General features: G+C 39.4%; 1 protein-coding gene and 1 long non-coding RNA gene across 2 annotated transcripts in view; one reads left to right on the top strand and one right to left on the bottom strand.

Annotated features, from left to right (window-relative positions):
* Positions 1–631: 631 nt before the first annotated feature.
* LOC120731428 lies at positions 632–1774 on the top strand. Its single transcript, XR_005695357.1, has 3 exons — positions 632–868; positions 942–1031; positions 1109–1774. It is a non-coding gene; the product is annotated as an uncharacterized LOC120731428 (long non-coding RNA).
* Positions 1775–4972: 3198 nt separating this feature from the next.
* Positions 4973–13749, bottom strand: part of LOC120731421 (glutathione hydrolase 5 proenzyme-like) — a gene marked incomplete at its 5' end in the record, with an annotated part of 45905 nt that continues 37128 nt past the window's right edge. The window contains 9 exons of the mRNA XM_040028416.1: positions 4973–6202; positions 6289–6399; positions 6574–6680; positions 7442–7533; positions 7720–7904; positions 9493–9623; positions 9751–9897; positions 10125–10285; positions 10374–10551. Of these exons, the coding sequence (XP_039884350.1) occupies positions 6065–6202; positions 6289–6399; positions 6574–6680; positions 7442–7533; positions 7720–7904; positions 9493–9623; positions 9751–9897; positions 10125–10285; positions 10374–10551 (1250 nt within the window). The remainder of the gene's footprint in view (positions 6203–6288; positions 6400–6573; positions 6681–7441; positions 7534–7719; positions 7905–9492; positions 9624–9750; positions 9898–10124; positions 10286–10373; positions 10552–13749) is intronic.

The raw sequence follows: 13749 nt of genomic DNA, 5'->3' as shown, positions 1-13749 counted from the left end.
TTATCGTCTCACCCAGTTTATCCAGCATTTCCACACCACAGCAGGAGCAATCTCGTCAGAGTTGTTCCACATCACCATCACTTTTCCCTGCTGATCCTGCTCCTTCTTCCAGGAGGACGCAACATCCACACCACTGGCAGTCAACAGCAGATGCAGTGAGTCAAAAAGACTTTTGTTTGGCTCCTTCTGACCCAGGAATTACAATTTCAGAGACTGTGTTTTCTGAGGCTGAAATTTCCCACTCGATGGACTTAAAGGACTGTTTATCTTGTGCTCTGCCTGTCTGTGTTCTTTCTGCTCCTTCCGAGCCTGGACCCTGTGTCAGTCATTCCTGAGTCTATAAACTCTATGACAGCTAACTCAGGTTTTGTCATATTTGAAATTGTAAATGCTGAGACCATATTTTCTGGCTCCATGGACTTTAAAGACTTTTTTAATGCTCCTTCCGAGCCCAGGAATGTAATAATTCCTGCTCGAGGGTCAGAGGGGTAACTGAACAATACAAAAGTTTGCTCTTCTTTCTTGTCCTCTTGTTACTGTTGTAAGGACTGCACTCACTTTCAGCTCACTCTTTTCACTCCCATATGGGGCAGCAGCTGAGGTGAGTTTAATTTGGTCTTCTGCGTTTAAGCTTTTATTCTTAAGTTAGTGACTTAAAGACCAACCTTGTGTGACAGGTGAGACCTGGAGACTTGGGACCGCCCCTGGTGGGCGGAGCGGGTCTTTGCTCCTTTCATAAGCGCAGGTGTGGGCAATTGGGTATTCCTCTGCAAACCTGAAGCTGCGAGTGCTTGGTCCGAGTTGGTGTTTCTTAACTCCTGTCTATGAAAGTCTGATACGGGTCCTCCCCTAAATTTCTGTTAGAACGGTAGGTTACACAAAAATGTACCACGTGAGCTCTGGCTGTTGGCAGAGGTTTACAGTTATTTGCACCCTTGTAGGTGGGAAACATTGCTCCCGTGAGAACGATATAGTGGACTTCATCGCCACTGACCCACATTTATTAGGGTGTGACACGAACTTGTGGACAGGTAACAAAACCAATTCAGTTGAGGAATATTCCTGTGTTTTATTGTCCAGCTAGTGATCTCCTGCCTTTTATTCACAGAGTACCGAGCTGCTGCTTTGCCAGGTGGATTTCTGGCTGCGGGCAAAGGACCCGACACATCGGTGTGTTTTAATTTGTTTTAAACTGGTGTAAGTCGACAGACTGACTGCTGCGGCTGTCGATGGTTTTGTTTTTTTGTTTTAATCTTTTCTGTATCAGTAGGCACCACAGATATTGATTCTTTTAGTGTTTTAACCCCCCCCCTTCCCCCCCTCTATAGTGTTTTACCCATTTGGGGTCATGTGTGAGTTGCCGTCCATTTAACCTGTGTGCTATGTCGATTTGTTTTTAAACGGTTCCCCGCAGCGCTTGTCCTGTCTCACGGGCAATCGTACAGTTTTATCGTTTTTAATAAGGTAACGTTTTTAATTGTTTTTAGGTGCCGCTGTTACACGGTTTCTTTTATTTTGTATTAAAAATTTAACTCTTTTAAACTGACTGCGCCTACGGCTCTGTCCTATTTTAAATAGGTACCTACCACGGGTCACACTTTTCTCTTTCAGAGTTTAGCAGTCCATGTGTGTCTTCCTTTAAGTTAAGTTACCACTGATTGAACTGAAATAAACCCAGTTACCACAACTAATTGATGGCTTTCTTTGCATTCTGACCGGATGAGGCCATGGTGATAACCATTTTAATTTCCTATGAACCTCCTAATTAACAATCAGTCTTTGTATTTTCATCTTCTTAATATAATTTTTTTTTACATTTGTCCTTCACTTACTCCAAACAGTACCACCATACTTGTCAATGCTCTTGTAACATCTCATTTAGATTACTGTAATTCTTTAATCTCTCGTCTACTCGCCTTACTTTCAAAGCGCTTCATAACCTTGCTCCCCCATATTTATCTGTCTTCTTCATACGTACTCACCCCCTAGTACACTCCGCTCTTCTTCAGTTTCCCTTCTGTCTGCTCCACCTGCTCGCCTGACTTCCATGGGAGCTTTTAGTTGTTCTGCCCGAGACTTTGTCATGCACTTCCACCAGATCTTCGGACTACAAACTCTCTCCACTTTTAAACTGCGTCTTAAAACCCATCTTTCCAAAATTGCATACCCTTCATCATGATTAAGTCTTAGACTATTACCCTTTTTAGCTTTTATTCCTGCTTTCATACTTTCATCTTTTGTCATGGTCCTGGGTCGTGCGACCCAGTGTTTTGTGTTTAGTCTATTTTGATGTTTGTTTGTTTAGGTTCATTAAGTTATTCCAGCTCATTTGTAATTATATTACCCTTGTGTTAAGTCTCCCTTGCCCTTCATGTGTTTATGTCCGTGTGTCTTGTGTTGTCAAGTTCATGCTGTCGCTTCTGTTATCTTCCCCTGTACTCCGTCTCCCTGGTTCGTGCGTCTACCTGTCATGAGTCATGTCTGCGTGGTTATGTTTAGTTCATGTCATGTCTAATCTCCATGTTTCCTGTTTTACTTTGTAAGTCTGTATTCAATGTCAGTGTATTTAGTTTCACTTCTCCTGTCCTGTCTTTAGGTTCATGTGTGTCAGCTGTGCTCCCATGTGTGGCCACTTCCCCTGATCATCCCTCATGTGTATTTAGTCGTGTTTCATGCAGTCTGTGTCGCGTCGTCTGTGTTCCCACCCTCCGTGTTTCCATGCCCAGTCTTTTGTATTCCAAGCCATAGCCTTACCATAGTTTGTTCCCAGTTTAGGTTTCTGTTTAGTTACTGCTCTTGTGCTGCCCTCATTCTTGTTCGTTTCTTTTGTGTTCATCAGCCACAATAAAAGGCTCCCTTTTGTTTAAGTTCACTCCCGTATCCTTACTTGTGTCTGCACCTGAGTCCTCCACACACTCTCCACGACATCTTTCATACTTGTTTTATTTGTCATTTACCTTTGGTTTTTATTTTGTTGTACTAATGTAAATTGACCTTGAGGGTATATAAATAAAATGTGTTATTGTTATTTTCATTATCATCTTGAACAAAAACCTTCATCCATATGAAGGACATCTTGTGCTATAAAAACAGACAACATGCCTGATAAATCAACCTCTTTATATTTCTGTGCAGATTATTGAGACTTGCAAATTTAAAATGTGTTTTGCAGCTAGGAATCAGTGCATCATAGTCTTTTATGAAGCTTTGAGTCTCTGATATCCAACTTTAACTCATTTCGATACCCTCCCCATCAAGACTTTTACTTTGGAAGGTATAGCCTTGATTTTTTTATTTTATTTTATTTTATTTTTCACTGCAAGCCGGCTGGTGTCCCTGGTGGAGGTTTAGTATTTACATCAATATTATCTGAACCTTATCCGACACTGTTATTCAGTGCACAGCCAGACACGCAGTTGACCTGTCAGTAGCACAGCTTTGAATTAATTTTTGTTATTTTCTATTGTGAGTTCCAATCACATCTTTTGTGCATTTTGGAGCCATTTCCTGTGATGCTGGTGAGTTATATCCAAATGGGTGCATTGTCATCGTGTGCAGCTTTGCCTGGAGACATAAGTGTTCGCCGGTTCTTCCTATACTGGCCACCGTCATGAATGTTAAGTATGAATGCAGAATTTGTGCCTCACACATAAAAGTAGAGAGAAATGACACTACAGTTCATTAATGTTTTGGGTATCAGTTTGTATTAGGGGTGGTGGGGTCAGTAATTGTGTGATGCTTTATTCTGGTTGTCTCCTGTAAGTTTAGTATGTTGCTTTCATACATCAGAAAGCAGACATGTCTGTTTATACAGTTTAAAAACTTTGCTTGGCCTCCTTTTTGCTCTGCTGCGCAAAAAGGAGGAGGCCACAAGCCTGTAATCCTGGGGGCCACTGGAACATGGCGTCTTTGGTACAGGACCGAGGGATGATGTCTTCCACAGCACTGGGACCCTCTGCAGACTCAGGTTCTTCATGAAGAGTTTATGAAAGTCTCCACCAAGCTTCGGGGCACAGGCCTTGAGGACACGGGGACTCACCCCATCTGGTTCAGCAGACTTGCCTAAGTGGAGTCTTCTCATTTGTCTCTGAACGTGCTCATGAGTGAAAGCATTAGGTGGGAAAAGGGTGTCAGGACGTTTAACGGAGGCTATGGTGCAATGTGGAGAGAGTGTCGTGGCTGTGGATTGCAGGTTGACGATAGGAAACTGTTATGGCCCTGGCCATAACCTGTTTTGGTGGCTGTTTCTTTGTCTGTGTCTTTAAGTCTTTGCAGGTTCGTGAGTGGATGAGCTGACGGCTGCTGATTGGTCCCCTGGTCATGTGGTGTCATTCAAAATCCCTCACCAGCAGTTGTCCCGGGGCAGCCACTGACAGCAGCAGCAGACCTGACCCTGGCCTCCAAAACCTGTGACATTTGTGCCTGTGACTTTTGTGACTTTCTGAGTTCTGTATATAGTGTGTACATTAGTTTTCATTGTAAATAGCACATTGTAAATAGCACTGGAACAGAAAGGGTGAGCTGCCTTATTGTTTTCCCTTGCACTGTTTTCTCCTGTTTATCTCAGGGAGTTAGGTGTAGCGCTTGTCTTTCGTTTGGTTTTGATTTCACATAGGATTTTAGATAGCACTTCCTCCTGACTTAGCTGGTTTTGTTTGTTATTTTGGCCTTTGTTCACCCCGGAGCTTCATTTTGCAGTGTAGAAAAATAAACCACCGTTCACTAAGAAATTGGTTTTCCCTCTGTGTATGGTTTTGGGGACCAGGGTGGGGCAATCTTTTCAAACTTATGTTGTGTTCCTGTACCCCTAGACTGGGGCGTAACATAAACACAGTCACAGACAGTGCTTTAATGCACTGGACAAGACTACTCAGTATTTTCATGAAACATTTGAAATATAAAGTTTCTGACTGGTGATTTCCAAAAGGCAGCTTGGATGTAATCCAATAATGGAAACAAGGCAGACATTAAACACTGAGGAAAAGAATTTATTGTACACAAAATGGACATTTTCAAAATAAAACGTATCCAGTTCAAGACCAGGTTGTCTATTCCTATCAGTAAAACACATTAAACAACAACGAAAAAACACTGTTGCTTCACAAACTACTTGTCTGATTAACTTTTAACTTTTACCCTGACCACATCAGCAGAATTGCAGTTTTGGTTAATTACCCACATTTTATAACAGCAAAACAATAGAATGAACTAAGGAAAAAATCTTAATATGCAAACTGAATTCCAAAACAAAGCAAAATTAAAAAGCATTTAAATGTAGCTAGTAATATTCAGATAAAAACTGACCTTTCTATTTGGCTCTAACAGTCTATGAGATCTAGTTTTGTTGATGCTGACATGCCTGTAACAGTAACTGCAGGTTATGCTGTGGGTATTTTTTGTTGTTGTTGTTGTTGTTGTTTTGAACTACAAATCAATTGATAACTTAGGGTACACTTTAGGGCAGCCCTATTTTATCTCCCTTCTGGACAATCCAGTGGGCTAAAATTTACAAAATAAACATGAATTTGATAAGACTTGAAAATATGAATTGTTTACTCGTGGAATGGAACATGAAGTCTGTAGCTCTTTTTCAGATTTCTTCAGTCAGTCTCAACCTGCTGGCCTGCTGCTTAGAAAGAATGCAGGTTGAAGAAACATAGTCATGGGCTTCACATTTCAACCTGAAAGCTGTGTTCTTTTTTAGTCTATTCTATGTGTATCAAAACCCAAAATGAACAAATATTTAAAAGGACATATTGATTGTTAAAAATAAAACAACAACAACAAAAAAACCCTGATATCAATAGCAATCCCTAAATAATTTGCAACAAACATTTGTTTTTTTTACAATGCTGTCTTTGCGCTATTTTGGATGAAACCATGGATTTAAATAATCTGATTGTTGCATTATGTTTTCAATATTACATACTTTTTTTAGACACATGTGTAAAGCATGAATGATCTTTCAGGTAACAGACGAATATAGATTTACCAATGTTGTAGCTACAGCAGTGTCCATAACCTTAAGACCATGCTGTATAACTGACATCACTGACTCTTGGTCTCAGTAACCAGCTGGTTCACCTTTTTTCCTTTTATCAGACCATGCAGAGATACAGCTGCCCGCCTTTTCCACAGCGTTAACTGTGTTGTAGAATTGTGTTATTTTATGTCCCTTAGCTTCAAGACCATCAACTATATCCTGCAGGGCAAAGAGGAGAGAGACTTGGATGGAACAAAAGCTGTAGAATTTGGTAGTTTATTATTTGAATACATTGAATATATTACCTTTTCAAGCTTAGATTCAAGTTTTACTTCACTCTGACAGTTGACAAAAAGAACAGGAGTATCAATTGCCTCCTTAAGGCTCTTTCCAAACCAAAGGTGGTTCATGAGCGCCTTGAAGAGTAAAAAAAATTATAAGATGAGAAAGTGATGATTTCAGGATAAATTAGGGTGAAGAATCTTTTTACTATGATGTAAGCATTAACAGCAAATACAGGCATCAGTCTGCATCAATTTATTTTATTTAATATGTAATGGCACTTGTGTTCGTGTACCATGCATACATACCGAGGCCACTGCCGGTGGAATCATTTCAGCACCAGACCCTCCAATCACCAGCGTCTTCGACTGAGACTTCAGCACAGATGGGGCCATATTGGAGGGAGGCCGCTCCCCTGAGAAATACAACAAAGACCTTGAATGGCAGAACAAAACTAGAAAACAGAAATCAGTCTGTACACACATATTTGTTCATAAATCATTCATACAAATGTTTCATACACAAATCAGTGACTGTATTTTTATGCAGTATTTTGTTTATATCCTACAAACAAATTTAGAAGTGCCTCTGTCCGTGCTTATCAACAAATGATGAAAGTGCAAGTGAGCTCTCTCTACTGAATCTGTATCAAGCCTGTCAGTGTGTTAGCAGCATTCAAACATTAATCTATGCGGAAGTTTGTAAAAAAATAGTTTGTAATGCTGGTTATTACTAAAGTAAACTGGTTAGGACTTTGTATATAGATTATAGCACACTGTTGGATCACTGTGGATACATTTAGTACAAAAATTTGTTAATATTAGTAAATTTGTATCATAGTTCATAAAAATTAATGCATATTATTTTCTCATATTTTTCTACTGTATGTTGATCCTGTGTAAAATTTACATGATGTGCTTCAGTTTGGCAGTTTTGTTTGATTGTTGTTTTAATCAAAGGTCCGATTGATGCGTCACAATAAATTATGAAATGCCATTTTCTAATTTCTGCAATGGTACTATTTTGCTATTATTAGAAATTACTTAAAGAAATATGTCCTGTCAGGAAAATAATTTCAGAAAAAACATTAAACTCTTTTAAATAATCCGCCTTCCTCGTCTGATTACTTGCATTTCATAAAAAATAAATGTAAAAAGTATCCTGCTGATCTCTTACCATGAGAGGTTCTATTAGCTCTATTACAGAAGTCAAACAGTTGGTTGTTGAGAATGATTCCAGTGCTTGGAGAGAGGACCTTGGAGCCAAATCTGTAAACAAAAAATATTAAAGTTATTATAGCACCAACAAACTCTTTGTAGTAGAGAAATAGTCTAAAAATAAGTTCCTCCATAATGTCTTAAATCTTCAGTTTCAAGAAAGAAAAAAAATATACACACACATATATAGATATATATACACACACATATGTGAAACAGAATGATGCAGGTACTGACTCGTCGTTGATAGTGCTGGTGACAGACACAGCAGATCCATCTTCAGCCAGCACAGATACATGTGTGGTGCCGATGCTGTCCAGACACGGGGTGTCGCCGTAATACTGGGGATCATGAGTCTTGTCGCTGCTGATCAAACTCCGTATGTTGTCTGCAAAGCTATCCTCTGTCAAATTCTTTGCCATCTGTGTGAAATACTGAGAATTACTAAATAACTAAGTAATAAGCAGATTACAGAAAATTCAGTGATATCAAGAAAAATTACAGCCAAATGTTAACAGAATTTTGGTGACAGACACAGCAGGAGCATCTTCAACCAGCACAGACCAATGTGTGTACTGATGCTGTCCAGATATGAGGTGAAGGTGTAATTAACACTAGGGGTTATGATTCTGGTTAGTGATGAAGCTCCACATGTGACTGGCCAAGATATGTTCTCTGAAATTCTTTGTCATCTATGTGAACTACAGAGCATCAGAAAACATCACATTACACAAAATTGGCAAATACTAAAATAATAATAATAATACACACACACTAACATACTTAGAAACAAATATTAAACCAATTTAGGTTTATGTGCTTTTAAAATGTTTTATACTTATATGTTTCCAAAGCTACATCACTGCTCAGAATTACAATGAAATGAAAATGCAGAGTTACTGGGAAAAGCTGACATTCAAAGAATTTTTTCACAGTACTCTATGCAGACCTGTAAAATACTAAGTACACCGTTAGTGCTTCTATAAGAACTTTAAGGGTAAGTAGTAGCCAGGTACTGATAATCAAATCCCCTTGATTAACTGATCATTAACAAAGGTGAGCACCTATATAAAAGCACTTTGTTAACACAAAGTCACAATCTCACCCCAGCAAATTAACCCAAAGTCCAACTGTGCAAAGCTCAGAGATATTACAAAAAAACTTCACACCACAACTCATTAGCAATGTGCATAAACTGACTGTGGTGTGGTTTGTGGATGAGCTGCAGGCGAGGGGTGGAGCAGAGGGTTCAGGCAGAGCAGAGACTCATTATTTTCATCATGTCCCCCCTTTTTAGTAACATGCCGGGGCCTGGAGGCAGAGGTGGCAAGTAGAAGTAACTAGTGTTAAAAAGTGAATCTGAGTGAAGTTAACAGCAGACTTGACCTGACACCGTGAGACAAACTGCACAGAAACAATTTGTGTGTTTGTTGAGCTGATAGAAATGTTGCACAGCTGCTGGTGATTATTGGATGAATATGATTGCCTTTCATGTGTTATGTTTCGACTCAAATCGGTTTGATGTATCAGGGCTTGCATCGACAAAATAATAACTTCTCTCAAATGCGTTAAAGCAAAAGTAACGAGCTTATTTTGAAAGGAGTAGAGGAGTAGAAAGGACAGATGTTTGTTTAAAAACGTAGGGAGTAAAAGTAAAAATTTATAAATACTCAAAGTACAGACACCTGAAAATTCTGCTTAAGTATAGTATTAAGTATTTGTACTTCACTACTTTCCACCTCTGCCTGGAGGAGGGGGGATGCAGCTCGATTTTTCATATATACTGATAATTATAAAGTAAATAGGTACATTTATAATTATAAGTAAAATTTGCTATATATAATTTGCTATTATAATCATATTAAAACCAACGCATTCCCTTTTAAATATTTTACATTATATATTTTGTGTTTTGTGATGTGGTATTGCTACTTTTACCCGTTTCGTCACTTAGAATCATACTATATGCAACAAAGCAGGTGCAAATCTGTAGGATTTTCAGATACTTACTTTATCTGAGCTGAAGTTTGGATCTCGGATATATTTCTTTAATCCATTGGCAAATTTTAAAGCTTCAATATAACGGTGATAAAACAAAATCTTTTCATCAGTTGCATTAGGTTCTGAATTCATTTTGTATCCTGAAAATATAAATAATTATTATTTCTTTTATTTAAAACATCAATTCTTAGTGTATCACATTTGTAACGATTGATAAGGATCTTTTTTTTATATGAAACAAACTCTACATGCTAGAAGCAAGAAAACCTTTCATGATGTTGAGGATGAAGCTGAGGATGGCTCCTCCTAAAGGGGGCGGAGGGAAGTACATCCGGTACTCTCCCAAAGAAATATTCCACGCATCAGTCACTTTAGCTTCATACAATTCCAAGTCCTCCAGTGTGAGTTTTCCTCCTGAGCAAAAACAGTGAAACAAATGATTCTGTTGAGCAAAAATGAACACAATACATCTCATTATTAAGAGTTTGAATGGATCCAGACAGATCACAGTGTAGCCTGTGAGGGATCATGTTAGATTTTTCCAAAACCAATAGATTTTTTAATTTGTAATTAGATCATTGTGCCTGTCAGACATAGAAAACGGTCAGAAAGAGAGCAGGATGAAACCCATCTGATAATACCTGCTTTCTGTATGTCACTGGTTAAATTCTTTGCTATTGTTCCGTTGTAAAACACATCTGGTCCCTCGTTTGCGATCGTCTCCAAAGTGTCAGCCAGTTTCTCAAATTTCACAATATCACCGGTCTTAAGCAGGTTCCCATTTTTATCTAAATATAACTTCCTAAAAGACAAAGACAGTGAAATAAAGCTGAAACATTCATTGTTTGCTCTTCGTATTTTTGAAATCACATTGTGGGTGTATTTCATACCGTATTGACGTATTATTAATGCGTGGGATGTAATGACCTTGGTAGTAAGGAATAGGGAATCCTTCTCTGGCTAATTTGATGGTCGGCTGAAACAGGTCGGCCCACGGCAACTTCCCATAAAGCCGGTGTGCCGCTTCATAACCTCGAATTTCCCCAGGAACCCCAATCCATCTGCTATCTGGTTAGATAGATAATGGATAGTCAGTGCTGGAAAGTAACTCATACATTTACTTGTGTTTTAAGTAAACTGTAAGGTCCTGACCTTGAATGATCTGAGATGACATTTGTTATAATTTGGTGCTCTTTAAATAGTATATTCTGCTCCATTTTCAGAGGGAAACTGTCACGGCCTGGGGGATCAGCGAGACGCTGATCGGCTATTTCTACATTTTTCTCTCTCTCGCTCTCTCTCTCCTCCTCTCTGTCGCCGGGGCGGAACTCATTGTGGGTTCACGCCCTCAGCCCATGCCCACGCCCACGGAAGGGAAACACACCTGATGCCCATCAAGGTGATCGGCATTTAAGCCAGGACGAGACTGCTGGTCTTTGCTGGATCGTTGTCTGCCATGTGTCAGTGAGAGTCGAAACTACAGCACAGCTAAGTCAAGAGTCTATAGTGAACTTTGTAATTAATTCTCGTTTCCTCGTCTACAGACCTCCTGGATACCTTCCCTGTGTGAATCTTTGTGTCGAGTGTGAGGAGTGGATCTGTGGTTGTCAGTGTGGCGAGTTGGAGAACGAGTGATTTCCCCCTTTGGATTTCCCTGGAGCCCCATCCCTCACATTGTTGTATATAGCACTGCCCTGCACTTCCTGTATATACACCTGGTGGATTATGTAAATAAATTCTTGTGTATAGTTGATCCTGGAGTCCTGCGGTTGAGTCCCCCACGTTGAACTGTAACAGAAACACTGTACTTTTTAAGTGTGTGTGCATTTGTAACTAATTATGTTGGAGATAACATTTTGCATTTTAGTTTATTTCACTATATTTGCATATTTACACTATTTCTGGCTTATAGAAGCATTTAGCATATCTTATGCTTACTTTTTTTACTGTTTATGCACCCTGTGTGCAGGGGTGTAGCACAGAACTCTGGGCCCCATTAATAAAAGGTGTCTGTAGCCCCTTTCTTTTCTTGACCCATCTTTCTCACACACTCCCATTTCTTATTGCTGTATAAAGACGCTTCTTAACAGAGACTATGCTCATTCTATATATGGATCTACAGCTTTGCTTCAAAGTCAACACACTACAGACGATCAGGAAGTAATGCAGGAAGGTCATTTGTACTCTGCTGACAGCAACAAAAGGGACAGGGACATGTGCATCCACAGTAACCTGTGTCTCTGGCCCCACTTCAGCATTTCACAAGATTTCCAGCTTCGGTAGAAATTAGCCAAAGCAGAAACAATGACTGATTAAGATGGACTTGTGAGGAAAGTTAAGATTCGTCCTGGGGTAGAATTTATGTTTTCTGTTTTCCCCCAAAAGTTGATTCTGTTCATCTGGACGTAGCGTTTTCAGTTTTGTCACTCATCCAAGTGACTTCTTCAGTCTCAGCTGACTGCAGGTTTTCCCAATCTTATACCCTTTGGCCCCCTCCTCGATTCAGATATAGTCTTTCACTGTGGTTAGGGGTTATTTTAAGTTTAAAAATCATTAATATTATATTTCTCTTTGTTGTTAAAACACACACACAATTTGGTGGAAAAGTAATATAGTAGGACACTTTAGCCTAACCTATTGAGGCTGTGTCACAGTCAAATTTCATTGTGCTCTGGGCTGCAATTGCTTATTAATCCTTTTTTGTCTTTTAGCAAATGTATTTAATGATGGTATTTTAATTTTGGAACCAATTTGCCTTAGTAGTGTATCTTCAAACCTATGTAATTCTTTTGTTTAGTCTGAAAACACTCTCTTTATGTTTCCTAGGGGTGAAATTCCCCTAGGTGGCACTGTTGCATTTTAGTCATAACACCTCCTGACCACCTCTCCACAACAGTAAGCATGTACTTAGTTTTTCGTGGTTCAGTGTGCCATCCAGAAATTGAAACTCTATCATGCAAAAAAGAAAACCACACATGAACATGATCCAGAAGTGCTGCTGTCTTCTCTGGGCCAAAGCTCACTTAAAAAGGACTGAGGCAAAGTGGAAAACTGCTCCGACATCAGACAAACACATTTTTTTAGTTTTTAAAAAAATGTGGATCCCGCATCCTCTGGGCTAAACAGGAAAGGGCTTTAACATTGTTAAGTGCAGCTTATTATTGTAGTGGGTTGGATTTGGTGGATGTTGGTTCATACATCGGCGTAACTTTGTGCTGAACATTGGGAGTGTCAAGAGCTCTGTCTAAATAAATAAATAAATCTGGGTAAATTCCCAGATGGTTAAACATGCAACTATTTTGCTGGTAATACCTGAGACGAGGAAAGAAAATCAACAGCGTATTTATGCAAGATAATTTGTAATTTTATTGGGGGGGGGGTCTGATTATTGGGGGGGTCATAACCCCCTCAACCCCCCTGGAAATTACATACATGGTGTCTGTGAACGCAGCATGAACATTCACCCTTCCCTTAGCTGTTTATCAGAGGTTGGTTATAAGGAACAGCTGTGGTCCACTCTTGAGTTCTAGCAACTTACATTCATTCCCGTTCAAGGTGATCACAGGCTGTTAAGTATTGCAGACTGGATTCAGTTCCCCTGGAAATTGCTTACTCTGTATAACTGCTAAAGGGTTGTAAGTAGGATTATCATGGGTTATCTACAGTTTGGCATGTAGTAGGGTGGACCCTGAATGACTGTTTCCCCTGTTTTGTTGCAGGCCTACTCACTGCTGCTGTCTTGTTGTAGCCTTGTTGTTGTTTTACTGTAATTTATAAACTGGCATTCACTTGTTCTTTGTTTTATGGTATTTTACTCTTGATTGTTTGTTATATTTTAAACATGTTTTTAAAAGGAGTTGTATCTTGTTTTTTCTTGTTGTCTCGTATTTGTTCTTGTTTCGTTTATATCTCATTTACTGAGTTATTTGATATTTTATGTTTTGATTTATAGGTTTTGTTGGTTTTTTGGTTTTTGTTTTGCTTTAGTGGAGGCACGGTAGCTTGTTGTGGGGGCTAGGCGTGTGTGGTGGAATCCCACCTGATGCATGTGCGTGTACATACACACTAGGAAATAGGTATGAAGCTAGGAATGCAGTGAGACTACACTGGTGAGTAACTGGTGGCATGCTTGGGCACTCCTCCCTGTAGGTTGCCTCCCCAGTGGCCGGTCTCCACCATTTTGTTTACAGTTTTTTCTGAATGCTTAAACCCTAACTGTGATTCCTGTAGCACAATCTCTAAAACTATTCAGACTTATAGCAAAAC

This window comes from Simochromis diagramma, unplaced genomic scaffold (genome assembly GCF_900408965.1).
Source record: "Simochromis diagramma unplaced genomic scaffold, fSimDia1.1 OVJJ01000781.1, whole genome shotgun sequence".
NCBI lineage: Eukaryota > Metazoa > Chordata > Actinopteri > Cichliformes > Cichlidae > Simochromis > Simochromis diagramma.
This window is presented reverse-complemented; position numbering and strand designations above follow the sequence as displayed.